The sequence below is a fragment of the Nannobrachium achirus genome (genome assembly GCF_963921795.1).
Source record: "Nannobrachium achirus genome assembly, chromosome: 17".
In the NCBI taxonomy this organism is placed as follows: domain Eukaryota; kingdom Metazoa; phylum Chordata; class Actinopteri; order Myctophiformes; family Myctophidae; genus Nannobrachium; species Nannobrachium achirus.
The window spans coordinates 18,018,096-18,033,887 of NC_137824.1; the positions used below are offsets into that span (position 1 = coordinate 18,018,096).

At 42.7% G+C, this 15,792-nt stretch overlaps 1 protein-coding gene across 1 annotated transcript in view; it reads right to left on the reverse strand.

The window, feature by feature from the left end:
* The window catches only part of pdlim7 (PDZ and LIM domain 7), a gene marked incomplete at its 5' end in the record, with an annotated part of 78,950 nt that overhangs the window by 52,654 nt on the left and 10,504 nt on the right, over nucleotides 1-15,792 (reverse strand). The window contains one exon of the mRNA XM_080745462.1: nucleotides 385-536. Within this exon, the coding sequence (XP_080601588.1) occupies nucleotides 385-536 (152 nt within the window). The remainder of the gene's footprint in view (nucleotides 1-384; nucleotides 537-15,792) is intronic.

Genomic DNA, 15,792 nt, shown 5'->3' on the forward strand with positions numbered 1-15,792 from the left:
GCACGCTTAGATGGAATCGTATTGACTGATCTCAAACTTGGTTGCGTGCTGAAAATAGCAGATCTACAAGCTCACAACGCGTCGCAGCTCGTAGATCGGCTATTTTCAGCACGCAACACCTGAGAGCAACCAAACATAAAATTACTCTCTCCTCCACTAGTCCCTCCCTAACGTTTTAGTCTAGTTTTTGTTTTGTTGACGAAATTGTCAATATATTTAGTCTTAGTTTTAGTCATCACAGCTTAGCTTTTATTTCGTTTTTATTTCTTTTTCGTCAGTGAAAAAAAAAACGCAGTCGACAAATTTTCGTCATAGTTTTAGTCGACGAAATCAACACTGGTGGCATGGTGGTGTGGAGAAACGGTGGGTGCACTCTACACTCACTTGCTGAGGGTGAGGGTGAGGGAATCTGTCGCTGCTCTGATTTTGTTCTGTGCCTCCACGTGGGTCATGTCCTCCGCGTTGCAGTCGGCGATGGACACCACCCAGTCTCCTACGCCCACGCCCGCCTGGGCTGCCCTCCCACCGGGGGTGAGCTGTGTGGAGAGAGAGAGAGAGACACACGGAGCATTAGAGCAGGGGTCTTCAACGTTTTCAGGCCAAGGGCCCCTTAATCGAGAGAGAGATGAAGCAGGGACCCCCCCCACAACCTTAATACTTGCATCACATTGATATTCATATTTCAACGTAGGGTGATATTCACTTTCTAGGCAGGACATTTAGTTGTCATAACGTTGTAATAACCAAATACTAATAAAGGGAACAACAGTGGAAACATATCCTTCAAGCACCAAATCCATGACTATTACCTCAACTAAATGAGACTAAATCCAACATAATTTTAACAAGTAAGACGCGATTTTAACAAGGGCAAGAGGTGACCATCGGGTCGCAACTGTAGATTTTTTTGGAGCTGTGTGGAACACAAGCTCCCTATACGTGGCGGTGTGTGTCTGTCTGTCTGTTTGTCTGTCTGTCTGTCTGTCTGTCTGTATGTAGCCTCTGGTGTAGCCTGAGTACCCTGGGTGACCAGAGAGGTGCTGTTGAGTCTAGCCTGCCCTGAGCATCAACTGCAATACACACACACACACACACACACACACACACACACACAGCTCCACTTCGAACAGAGGTTCGATTTTAACTATCTTGGGTCCCTGGCAAATCAAATGTCTATTTTTCCTTTTGGGTCACAGTCTAAAAACATCGTGAACCACTGCATTAGATTATCCTGTGAACTGAATCAGTTTTTGGAGCTGTGTGAAACACAGGCTCCCTATACGTGGCTGTGTGGGTGTGTGTGTCTGTCTGTGTGTATGTAGCCTGACTTGTAGCCTGACTTCGGCACGCTACTAGTCCCACAGTTTTGCCACCACACACTCGCGCCATATGTCAAATCGACCGGCTTACTCGGGAATCGTGGGCTAGTAACTTGCTAAGAGAAAGGTTCAATAGTTTAATTGATATTAATTTATTAGTGAATTAATTTTCCCCATTGACTTATAATGGGAATCGCAAAAACTCACATTCAATTATTTGTCTCTCGCAAACCATAGGAGCTAGAGTTTCAAGACTTGGAGAGGAGGTTCATAATGATTTCAAGGATTAAATAAAAAATAATTGTGTCATTTGGCCGCATGGTGGCGCCATAACACCCCACTTTACGTTTTGGCCTGTAACTCTTGAACCGTAGGTCGGAAAATTAAAAATATTTTTTCCCTGGATTCCTTGGGTCATGACGCATCTCCCCATATAGGCCACGCCCATTTGCGCCATGATAGATTTTCCGCCATCTTGAATTTTCTCCAAAACACACTTTTTGCTCCTTTTCCTACATATTTTCTTCAAATGTCACAAAAATCGGTACACATGATCCACACACACACACACACACACACACACACACACACACACACACACACACACACACACACACACACACACACACACACACACACACACACACACACACACACACACACACACACACACACACACACACACACACAGCTCCACTTCACACGGGTGTGATTTTACCATTAATTCAGAAATCAGAGCAGATCTTGATAATGAGAGATATCAGCGATAATGATAATTATCTCATTAATGACCATTCATCATGTTCTGAAACGTCATTCCTGAAGCAACAGATAAGGATATCAGGATCAGATGTCTTATGTTATGGGTCATGGTGATACATTCACTGGTATATGACTCGCATAGTATGCACACACATCATTTAAGTGTATATGTCACAGTTAGTTTGAGATTCAGTTAGATTGAGAACAGGAGCGCTCGTTTTTGTGCACAATGTGGAGCAGGCGCCGCCTCCTTCGGGGAACTAGGAATAATTTGACTGAGGTTAGGGTTAGGATTAGGGTTAGGTTTAGGCATAGTTTTACTGAGGTTAGGTTTAGGGTTAGGGTTAGGGTTAGGTTTAGGGTTAGGTTTAGGGTAAGGTTTAGGTTTAGGGTTAGGTGTTAGGGTTAGGTTTAGGCTTAGGTTTAGGGGTTAGGTTTAGGGTTAGGGTTAGGTTTAGGTTTAGGCATAGTAGCATTCACCAGCGTGGGACTAATGCAGTCAAATACTCTACCACTGGGACATGAGGTGAACAAAAACAAGCGCTCCTACCCCAATTTACCTACTTCAAACCAATACTTCTTTCTTATAAACATAATCATAGGAAATTGGTCAAGTAATCTTTTTTTTAATAATGGCATTTTCTGACAGACAACAATTAGTAATAATAATTACAATCCTTTGGCAGAAAACATCCATGTTTTGTTCCTTTTTTAAATCAGATCCAAACGTTTTCAGCAGCTAGATCATCAACAGTTTGACATTGTTATATAATTTTTTTGCTGCGCAATGCCAGTCGCAAATTCCTTTCTTAACTCAATTGTTTGCACCTGCGTCCTGCTGTGCCGCTGGGAGCAGCAGCGGAAGATCTCCGCAAGGCCAGGGTTGTCTACCCATGAAATTCATAAGCTGTCATAGTGGCCAATTAGAATGGAATCTGCTCAAACTGGCTGATACTGATACAGAACATAAACATTTTATGTCCAAAACAGTTTCTTAACAAACAATTAAAAAATAGCCGATCTACAAGCACATAACACATCATATGTTAACGCGCTGGTAGATCTGCTAATTTTACTTTTTTTTTTTTACTTTTATAGTGCAACACTCTTCTATGATGGAATCTTTTGCTTGTTTATTATCAGGGAAAATAAGGGGGTTTATATTTTAGGGAAAAATTCAGGATCAAATTCGTTCATTATCCTAATGGGACTATTTGACGAATGTTCCGGGCAAGTGGTTACAGGGCCAGTGATCTTGGAAATCCACTGGCCCAGTGGCAAATTTCCCTTAATGTCTACCCCTGCTTTTCATAGATTCCATAATGGTTTCATTGTTTGAAGGCACAATCATCAGTGCATGCATTTTGGATTCTTGTCAATTCCTGTTTTCAGATATTTAACCACTTGAACCATCAATACTTAATAAACTTGACCTTTCACTCTGTACTGCTCTGTTCCCCCTCTACACCAAAGCTCTTTGCCGAAAATAGCTAATGGCTATTTTTGGCATTCTCAGAATATGGACACTAGGGTTCAAAGGGTTAATATAAAAGAGAAAAAAAAAGGTTTCTATCACAAAAAGATTTGGAGGACCCCCTGTAGTAACTCTGAGGACCCCCTAGGGGTCCGGGACCCCCTGTTGAAGACACTTGCATTAGAGGAATAACGTGAACATACGAGTAGGGCTGTCACGATTATAAGGTTTTTATTTGGGTTTAAAATGTTCGCTTAACAAAAAATTCAATATTTTTCAAAAATAGCAGATCTACTGTACATGCTCATGGCGTGACACGAAGTGACACACTTTGAGCTTGTATATCTGCTATTCTCTTTATAGCCAACGTATAAAATGACACAGATGCTTTCCCGGCTTTGATTCATTTGCAGTTTTGCACAGGAACTTTATGGTTTGTGGACTACTTGCTTGTAGAAATGATTATTAATGCTATTATTATCACATTACTCCATATGATACAACTCATACATAAGTAAATAAATCCACAAGGATAGAGACACCATAGTGTTGTTTCTACATCCAGGACAGGTGCTGATGCTTTATGTCAACATTCACTAGCCATGAAATCACGCAGATGTGTTTTCCCTTGTTACCATCTGTCTTTCAGAACAGCTGCACATAGAAATGTTGAATAGTTTCATGATTTCTTTTTATCGCAATGTTTTCCAGGATCACGGCGAGACATGTGAGAAGAAGGACTCTAAAAAAAAGTAGCACTGCGACCATTGTCGACCCCATCTTCATACTGTATAACATCGGTCCTCAAGAACGCTCGTGTCTGTCTGTTCACATCTGCGTCTCAAGAGGACACTTCAGAAGCCTGCCTGTCAATGTTGTCATCAATGTGGATTCCAAGCTACAGCAATGGATATAATAATACTGTACCAACCCATTCAGAACGGGGTTCGGTACACATTATTGTGTATCATTATTTTATGCTTTAACTATTGAAAAATAGCAGATATACAAGCTCACAGCGCGGCACCGAGTGCCGCGCTGCGAGCTTGTAGATCTGCTATTTTTTTTAAATTGTGAAAATTAGAATTTTGACCCGATTCTATAAGTGTATTTTGAATCCTTCTAAGATTTTTTGAAAAACCTATGTTTCTATGTCAGCAATCTGGCCAGCCATCGTCAAAGAAAAGGTCCTTTTCACTTAACTGGAGCTCAGTTAGTCTGTTCTTGAGAGAATACTATGTCAGTGGTTCTCAAACCTTTTCATGTGAAGGACCCCCAAACTGATATTTATTTGGCCACGGACCCGCATCTCAAAGTATTTAGTTCCAGGGACCACCCAGAAGCAACATTTGAGTTACAAACGTTCGCTTTGAAAATACATACAAGATTTTCACGACTTTTTCAAATAGCAGATCTACAAGCTCGCAGCGCTGTGAGCTTGTAGATCTGCTATTTTTCACTGGTTAAAGCATTCAATAATTCTAGGCCTAAATGGGTAATACTGTACAGTAATAGGTACAAATAGCCTCTCTTCTTGGAAAGACCGCATGCTAAAATAGAAACCAATCTTCACTGTCGGGCAGAAACCTCTCCAAGTTTCAAATGTGCGTGTGTTTTTTTTCCTCCCGTAAAGTAAAGACCTGCTTCATCATACACGGCTGTTGCACAAAAGTAGTGAAAGGAAATGCGAGGCGTTGTGTGCTTGTAGATCAGCTATTGTCTTTAAAATGTTAAATACAAAACGAACGGTTATGGACATACATTACAGTACAAGGTTTCCACCCTGCAAAAACGCAATGTTACTGCACCATGAACGTTTTAAATTAGGTTTGAAATGACCAAAACTGCCTACTGGTAGGTAGGTTTCTGAACTGTCCACACTCCACAGCCCACCTCTGAGACACAGTGTGGGTGCGTTCGGAAATGCACATCGGGTGTGTGCTCAGTTCAGTGAGTGCAGTGGGCGGTGACGTTGTAGAGTGCAATACAGTCTACAACGTGCTTATTTACGAAAGACCAGTTAAGGGGCAGCTGTGCGCTTTTTCAGTCTGAACTCTGAAGAAAAACTCTCTGAAAAGCAGCAGTTGTTAACGTAACGTTGATACTGAAAGGTAATTTATATTCATAATCATAACATAGACATACCTACCTGGCCTACCTGCTGTTAATGTGTTAATAAAGCCCAAAGGACCAGTAATGCCGCAAATGGTGCATTTTGTTATCATTTCCTACGCCATTGTTCACCGCTGAAAAACGCCCGAGACACTGCCATGAAAACCAACCAATCAAAACACTGCATTGACGCACCACACTGTCAACCAAGTGCACGGAATAAACAAACGACAAGAACGCACCCACAGTGAGTAGACCGAAATGGAGTCATCTTATGATGAGCATTAGTGAGGAGGACCAATTATACGAAGACAAGGTTAAAATGGGTGCAGTGCTCCTTTAAAAAGATCTCGATCACACCGCGTACAGTACAGTACTGTGTCTTTTTTCCCCGCAAACTTTGCCTTTCATCATCGCCGAGAGGGAAGTCGTAATTCTGTCAAATAAATAACAAATCGCTGAAGCATTTCAACAGCTCAAACGCCAGCTATGTCAACAGGCTTTATCTCACACTTATCTCTGCGGAGTTCACCTCGGTGGCCTGTTGGCAGCAATCAGCCATCGACTGGGTTCACCAAGGGTCAGGGTCGTCCTTGTTCGCTGCCAGTGGTGTAAAGTAACTAAGTACATTTACTTAAGTACTGTACTTAAGTAAAAGTACCTCAAAACGGTACTTAAAGGGGCACTCCACCACTTTTCAACCTATGTTCATATAATTGGTCCTCACTCAAAACTAGCTTTTTTATTTAATTTTTTATTTTTTTCTCAGAGGAGGGCTGTGTGCAGGTCAGAAACCCATCGTCTTGTGACATCATCGATTGCCAATCCAGCTTATAGAAACTGCAGGCTTTCTATTCCTGAAAAGTTGCAATTTTAAAGTGGAAGCCATTGTTCTCGCAATAATAAAAATCTAAATATTTTTTGGCGGGGGAAATGATGTCACAAGGCGATGGATTCTGAACTTCCCACAGCTCTCCTAGGAGACTTGGACTGAGTAGAAAGAAATTGTGATATTTTATCATGAACATTAGTGAGGACCTATTATATGAAGACAGGTTGAAAAGTTGTGAACTACTCCTTTAAGTGGATTATTATTTCTAATTGTTAGTACTTTTACTTCTACTCCAGCGGCAAATACTTTTACTCCCATTTTGCTCCACTACAATTAAATGAAATCTTTAGTTACGTAGATTTTGATTATTATTACAACACATTAACCACGTCAGCTCTACAGTATATACATGAGCTTGTAGATCTGCTATAGAGGGTATGCGCATGCATAAAGTGAGTGGCAAATCGAGTGGCAAAGTGAGCGGCAATCAGATAGGACTGTTTGGATGTATGGGCTGTCAAAACATGTTTTTGCCACTCAGTAGGCTTTCCCACATATCTTCCGGGTATGATGATGATGTCACACGCATACCCTCTATTTCGCCATACAAGAGTGTCGCGCGAAAATAGCTCATCATTATTTTATGCTTTAACTATTAAAAAATAGAAGATATACAAGCTCACAGCGAGCTTGTACATCTGCTATTTTTGAAAAATCGTGAACATTTTGTGCAAGTCTTTGAATATTCTTGACCCGATTCCATAAATGTCTTCTAAATCCTTCTTCTAAATCAGTGGTTCTCAAACTTTTTCATGTCAAGGACCCCCAAAATTACATGTGTTTGGCTGGGGACCGCCATCTCAAAATAAGTTGTTCCAGGGACCCCCCCCAGAAGCAAATATTTGAGTTACAAATGTTCACTTTTAAAAAGATATATTCAAAGACTTGCAAAAAGAACGAAAAAAATCATGATTTTTCCAAAATAGCAGATCTACAAGCTCGCTGCGCGGCACTCGGTGCCGCGCTGTGAGCTTGTATATCTGCTATTTTTCAATAGTTAAAGAATTAAATAATAGGCCTAAATGGGCCAGAAAAGTAAGACTTTTGGACATACAAGGTTTCCAGGAGTCATCGACGATAATTTAATTTAACACTGTCGGGACAAGAGATTTATTAGGTTTACCTCCCCCTATGATGTCACCCGTCACAAGCTCCCATCTCCATGATGCAGCACACATGTACGCTAACTCGCTAACTCTCAACATGAACTTGGACTGACGACAAGACGCAGAGAGAGGGCGGGTGACCTTTGTTGTTAGCAATGTTCTGCATCATTTATTCACTGGCAGAAATGCAGCGCAACTCGTCCAGACAGGTACGTCGTTAGCCAATAAGTGACATCATCCCCATCATCATCATCATCATGTAGTCATTAATAACGAAGAGTGACATCCCCTCTGCTGCTTCGGGCCATGCAGTAGCGTTTGTTTTACTTAAGTAAAAGTATATCAATAGTCAATACTGCAACGTAGACAATGTTGTTTTTGATTTTGTTTTAGTCATAGTCTTTTGAATAAAATGTAATTTAGTTTTAGTCATGATTTAGTCACCTGAAAAGTTTTAGTTTTAGTCTAATTTTAGTTGACTAAATGTCAAACGTTTTAGGCGACTAAATCTACAGTTCTGAGTTGATTTAGTCAACCCTAATGTTTTAGTCTAGTTTTTATTTTGTTGACGAAATTGTCAATATACGTTTTTAGTCTTAGTTTTAGTCACCACAGCTTAGTTTTTGTTTCATTTTTATTTAGTTTCGTCTGTGAAAAAAACAGTCAACAAACATTTTTCGTCATAGTTTTAGTCAACGAAATCAACACTGAACGTAGAAATGGCCTCTGTTACAAGTACAAGTCCAGAATTCGAAATTTACTCGAGTGAAAGTACAAGAGTATTATTATCAAAATGTACTTCAAAGTACCAAAAGTAAAAGTACTGAAAGAGGTATGCAGAAATTCAAACTTTTCAAAATGTATTGAAATCTTTGGAAAATAGCAGATCTACAAGCTCAGAATGTGTCGCATCGCGATGCATTGTGAGCTTGTACTGTACAGTAGATTGTCTATTTTCAAATGCTCAAATGTATATAGGGCTGAAGTGGATAATGAATGTTTTGTAATAATAATCAAAATCTACAAGATAACTAGTAACTAAAGTTTTCAAATAGTTGTAGTGGAGTAAAAGTACAATATTTGCCTCTGCGATGTAGTGGACCGAGTAGAAGTAAAAGTAGGCTACTGAAAATTGGAAGGACCTCAGTCAAGTTACAAAAAAAAAAACACCTCTTAACTATACTTAAAGGGGCACTCCACCACTTTTCAACCCATGTTCATATAATTGGTCCTCACTCAAAAATAGCTTATTCTTTTTTTTTTTTTTTTTTTTTTCAGAGGAGGGCTGTGGGCAGGTCAGAAACCCATCGTCTTGTGACATCATCGATTGCCAATCCAGCTTATAGAAACTGCAGGCTTTCTATTCCTGAAAAGTTGCAATTTTAAAGTGGAAGCCATTGTTCTCGCGATAATAAAAATCTAAATATCTTTTTCAAAAATATTGATTACATTTTTTATTTTTGGAAAATGATGATGTCACAAGACGATGGATTCTGAAATAATGGTAAATGGTAAATGGTGCATTTATATAGCGCTTTTAATCCAAAGCGCTTTTACATAGATTGTGCATTACATTCACCCATTCACACACACATTCATACACCGGTGGCGGAGGCAGCCATGCAAGGCACCAACCTACTCACCGGAGGCAATTAGGGGTTCAGAGTCTTGCCCAAGGACCCTTCGACATTCACTCAGGGGGAGCCCGGATTCGAACTGGGAACCCTTCGGGATTTATACCCTTCGTGCTCTAATACCAGTTTCTCTACCCCTGAGCTATACCACCCCTGAACTTCCCACAGCTCTCCTAGGAGACTTGGACTGAGTAGGGAAAAAAAATTATATTTTATCATGAACATTAGTGAGGACCTATTATATGAAGACAGGTTGAAAAGTGGTGAACTACTCCTTTAAGTACTGTAACTGAATAAATGTACTTAGTTATTTTACACCACTGAATCCCAAGCTATGAGTAATAGTCTGAGTTTATACTTAGATGCACACATGGGTGTGCAACAGAAATAACTGATCTATATGAATGACTCACCATTACTCACCCCTTTGGAGACTTGAATTCAGGCATATTTTTATGTTGTTGTCACATTCCTAAGACAATAGTTTGGTCCCTGTGCCTCCACAGGGAACCAGAACCACTAATCATCAGATTATTGGCGTAGGAATGCAACAAAATCTAAAACAAATATCCATGAATTCTCCATGGGGTGTGCAATTAATAGAAAATATGTTATTCTGGCGGTGAACGGTCCCTTTGAACAACATAAAAATAACATCCAATAATATTCAACACATTACAGTGTGAGAGTTGATTAGAGTCATTGGGTGCAATGCCTGTCGCAAGTTGACGATGTGATTTGTCCATGTGTGGTCTATCCCTATGGAATTTATGGAAAGCATGTGCAAACATGCTTTCCAAAAAAAACATACATTTAAAATATTGATTTGATGCAGATATTAACCGTAGGAAGTATTACGTTGTTTGTTTTTTTCACATGCGGGGATAGACCACAAATGGACAAATTACATCAACTTGCAAAATGCATTGATCTTATTGAGTGAAAGATTAGCTAGCTAAAATATTTAAGCTTTGGCTCCCAATTTACTTTAACTCTAAAACTAAATATTGGAATATTGGATCAAGTGTGTGACACAAAATACACTTCTTGAATGCAAGGCTTCATAGGGTGAGTAATTGATTGAAAAATAGACATTTTGGGGGTGAACTAAAGGGGAACACACACCGGACACGGAGGCGGCACGGATGTGCCGCTTCAAAACATACAGACCCATTATTTTCAATTAACTAACCCACACCGGCGGCGTCAGCCGCGGGTCTGCCGCCTCGCCCGCAGCGCCGATACGACGCTGTTCTATTTTTTCAGCGTTGCCGCGCGGTGAAGATGTTCTCCCCGCCGGGGGAAATGAATGCGCCCATAGAGTTATATGGAAGCGCCCCGCGGCACCAGTTGGTTTTACCGCGCTGCACTTCACGCACGGCAATACTGCACTGCGCCGCGACGCTGCGCAGCCCCCCGAATCCGGTGTGTGCTCCCCTTTAGTAATCCAAGGTTGAGAGACCACAAGTGTTTCATTGGATTTTCAACACACTCTATGATCATAATAATCAGGATCACGTCACACACCATCAATAATGTCCTCTTGAATCCGTTGATATTACACACACACACAGAGCGAAGATGCCAAGGCGCGTTTAGTAAGGACTTTCGTCAGCGGGTCCCTTAAGGCTTAATGAAACTCAAGACCTGTGTCAGAGTCTCAGATAACTGCAGTACAAAGTGTTCAACATCAGATAAGTGTGCAGTGCGCCACGGCATCATGAGCGCCGGGATTTCTGGCAAAAAGAAAGAAAGAAGAGAAAGCCTATCAGGATTACTCTCTGATGTCACGGATGCCTGCGAGCGTTAGCTCATCAAAAGGCCCACAGGACACAAGGCTTCAATCAATAGCCTTCTGGCATGTTCCCGCTAAGCTATTGGTGCTCGCTGGCTTTGATTCCAGCAACATTAAAAGACAACCACTAACGTGGAGAGCGAGTTAATGGGCTAGCCGGCGCTGCAGTGTGTGGAACGCGAAGGGTAGAACGGGGCGGAAAACACACAAAAGACGCACTGTTCCTTTTCCCCCTCAAAACCTTGCCCCGAAACTATGACCTATGCAAAGTAAATGTTTCTTTTTAAGGCAATCGGCTCATGCATTCCGCGGACAAAAAAGAAACACATTTGTTCTGGAGCCAAGTTCAAACATCACTTTTAATTGCCTTTGATTCACACTCACTGGAAGCAATTAGGAGGGTTAAGGAGTCATGGTTCCTGCAGTGGGGAACAAGCACTTCAAAGTGCTCTTCAAACAGCCTGGACTGCAGAAAAACAACTCCGGCCTCCAGACGCTGCGTGTGTCACACCGAGAGAGAGAGAGAGAGAGAGAGAGAGAGAGAGAGAGAGAGAGAGAGAGAGAGAGAGAGAGTCTGGCCTGCTGCCAGCGCTTGTGGACAGTAAGGAGGTACGTTTACTTTAGTACTGTACTGTTCCAAAGTAGCTTTTTGTATCTGTGCTTTAATGAGCGTTGGTATTTTTGTATACTTAGTGTGTGACTTTGACTCCACTACATTTCAAAGCGTTGCTGTCGGGCAGAAACCTCTCATCATGGGGCGCCCGCTGGCCTTGCGGTTCAGGCGCAAACCACATAGGCTCTGATGCCTGACAGTGCGTTGCGGGTTCGAATCCCGAACCCGACAACCTTTGCTGCCAGTTGCTCCCCATCTCTCTCCCCATTTCCTGTCAATCTAACTGTCCTATCAATAAAGGCATAAAAGCCCAAAACCAAATATGAATATTTAACAACCTACTTGATCATATTACAAGCGTCACACAATAGCATCAAAAGTAGCAGACACGTTTGAGCTTGTAGATCTGTAGCCCCTTTTGGGAACATAGTTACCTTTTTTGTATTTGGGAAGGCGGTATCTAGGGTCCCTTGCTTGTCAATCCACTCTCCCTGATACGCAGGGGTGCAACTGTCTGTCTGGTCACGGACAAATATGAAGTCGCTCAAGTGTTGCTGAGATTCTTCAAGGATACCAAGAACTGCAGTAAGCTACTGCGGAAAACGTGTGTGGATTTTTTACAGTGGGAGGTGAGAGCGCACTCACGTACTGGGTATTAGTACGGTAAAAGTAGCCTGGGTTCCAGCCCAACTTATTCCCACCCCCTGGTGCACGCAGTGTGTGAATTAGTCTGAGCAACAGCAGGGCAGGCTACTGTAAAAAGTGCGCTCATTGTGCTTCCAGTGTACATATCCAAACGCACCCTAACGCGGGACTTGGGAAGTGAGGAAAAGATCTACAAGGTCACAATGTGCCGTGAGGTTGTGAGCTTCTATATCTGCTATTTTCACTCATTATTGAGATTTGTTGAAAATCTCTGGAAAGTCCTTTGAATGTTTCGGGGAAAACGTGACTCAAGTACTGCGTGTTGAGTAGTTTGTCCACACACGCACGCGAGTGCGCACGCACGCACACGCGCACACGCGCACACACACACACACACACACACACACACACACACACACACACACACACACACACACACACACACACACACACACACACACACACACACACACACACACACACACACACACACACACACACACACACACACACACACACACACACACACACACACACACACACACACACACACACACACACACGCACGAGTCAAGAGCGTGACAGGGAGAAAAGAGCATTCCTTCCAGGATGCCAGTGTGATTCCACTAATGATACGCCCCGGTGAGATCAAGAGAAAAGGTTGAGGAATTGGATGTACGTGTGTGTGTGTGTGTGTGTGTGTGTGTGGTTGTCGCCCCCCCCCCCCCCCCCCCCCCCCCCTTCCCCTTCCCCCAGAGTAGTGTGTGTGTGGATTACTACACCTGTGAGGGCCAAAGGTTCAAACAATTATAGTAGGATTTCGTCACTGTCGGGCCAATCTGGCTAGCCATCGTCAGGGAAAAGTTCTGTCGCTCTTTTTTGCAGCAATGCAGAAGTCTGTAATCGAGAGACTCTACTGTCGGGCGGAAACCTTGTATCTACAAGTTTCAAAATAGTGTGTTCGTAAATTAAAGCCCCGCTTCTCCATCATCTCGTGTTGTACAAAAGTAGTGAAAATAGCCGATCTACAAGTGTGCGAGCCGTTGTGCACTTGTAGATCTGCTGTTTTCACTATTTTAAATCGTTTTTAAAATAGAGAAATAGATGTTGTGACGTTTCCTGGTGCTCACAAAGAGAAATGTTTTTTGGAGCGGTGAAAGCGCTCCCAACCGCTCCCAATAGACAGGTATGTCCGTGGGTATGTCCCTGGGTGGGTGGGTGGGTGGCTGGGTGGCTGGCCGTGTCCGTAGCCTGGCAATACCTTGAGTGGCCACACACAACACACTAGTTAAAGGAGGGGTGCTGTTTTGTGCAGGCCAGGCACACTCACCACTCACTCACACAGACACACACACACACACACGCACGCACGCACGCACGCACGCGCGCACGCACGCTCAGATTCACCGCTCCACTTCGAACCGAGGTTTGATTTTTTTTAAAAGCTTAAGCTAAGGGGAGTTAGGCTAACAGGTTGGGGTTAGAATGAAGACATTCAGAGGCTGAGGTGGGGGTTGGAGTTTTTCACGATTTACAAATATAGTAACGCGCCGGTGGCGTGCGCTGAAAATAGACGATTTATAAGGTCGTAGATCGGGCTATAGCCTATTCTCGGTTTTAGGCTTTAGGCTTGGGCGTTGAAAACCGAAACGGCAACAACAGACAAGGTAAAAACTGCAGTTCTAAAACGTCGATGTCCTCACGAGTATATGTGCACGATATGTGCACGATGTGTGCACGAGAGTGTGTGTGTGTGTGTGTGTGTGTGTGTGTGTGTGTGTGTGTGTGTGTGTGTGTCAGGGACGTGCAGAGAATGTTATAGAGGCAGGGGCTGAAATGTCTAAAAGGGCCTTTTGGTGAAAATATTGAAAATAGCTGACCTCCAAGCTCACAACGCGTCGCAGCGCGAGTAGTTTTGGTACTTCATAACACACTAAACTAAGCATAAAAAATGCAATACTGGAGATGTGGTGCGGAATTCTTTCCACATAAGATTCTGCATTCAAGTTCAGGAGAGTTTGAACAAGGCAATTCTCTTGAACGCTGCCTTTGGGTATGACATGGAAAGAGGTCATTTGCAGTTTTTACCACAGTAAAAACTGCATTCATGGTCTGGAGAGGGCACTTTTTAAAGCCCCCTTTGATGTCTATGTGTGCACCTGCCTGGTGTGTGCGTACGTGCTTGCGTACGTGCGTGATGGACACAGACACCTGTGCTGTTGGCTCAGGTTCAGAGGAGCAGCTGTTCGCTCACTTGAGAAGGCAGCAGTAATGTTGCTGTGCTCAGACCTTTGGGGGGAGGGGGGGACACCAGAAACCTAACACCCCCACTCCTCCCCTCTCCCAACCCACAGTTAGTCAATACGGCCGAAGGACATTGGAAAACATGCGACAACGCAGCACGACACAGAGCCCCCCCCCCCCCCCCCCCCCCCAAAAAAAAAACTATAAAAATGACTTTTTAAATACGTGCCATCCGTCTTTGTTGCGAGCTAACAAACTAGCAACATCTGCCTCGTACATCACTGTGTGAAACCGTGAGCGGTTCGGGAGAGTGAATTATCGCCGCAGATCACTCCGTCGGACAACATCTGTGGACAGCTTTTATGGCGCGACATCATTTTTATCTGATTGATGCTCGCCATAATTGAGGGGTTTAGTCGGGAAAAAAAATCTAAGCGGTCGTTGTCTAATTTCCGGAGCAAGTGCAGCGCAGCACAGCAGCAGACTCAGATTTCTGTTGTTAAAAATACTCAGGATATTTAAAATTTGACATGAGTTAAAGTGCTAAAATCCTTCATAATTTAACTAACTTTTTTAAATAGCAGAGCTCACATGAGAACTTGTAGGTCGTCTGTTTTTGAGTATAACTTACTTTACGTATTTAGAATAAATAACTTGAGGCTTACTGTAAGTGTTTAATCTAATGTACAGTATGTTTGGTATTAATAATCTCTACCTGTAAAGCGACATGTAACTATGCGTCAAATAATTGTGGTGGTATGATATCAGTCACTGAGATGTAGCGCAGTTGAAGTATAAAATACAGAAAAAATGGAAATACTCAAGTAAGTTAAAAGTCCCTAACAGCTTAAGTGCTACTTGAGTAAATGTACTTGGATACTTTCCCCCACTGTCTCAGAGGGAGAGACAGAGACAGGGAGAGAGAGGGAGAGAGACAGAGACAGGGAGAGAGGGAGAGAGATATTTTTGTGTGCTATAGTATTTCAAAGCACTCGCCAACCTTTTCCAACGGCAGGGTTTCAGATTCACATCTTCCAAGTGCTTCCCTGGGTTGACCCTAGACTACAGGTAGGCCTGCTGGCAGGCTCCCTGTCAGGCTTGTGTTTGTTCTTGACCACTTGATAAAAGATAAGGGCCCACTTGAAAGAATCTTTGAAGCGTTGGCCTGCCCATCTGCCTACTTAATACCTGAGAAA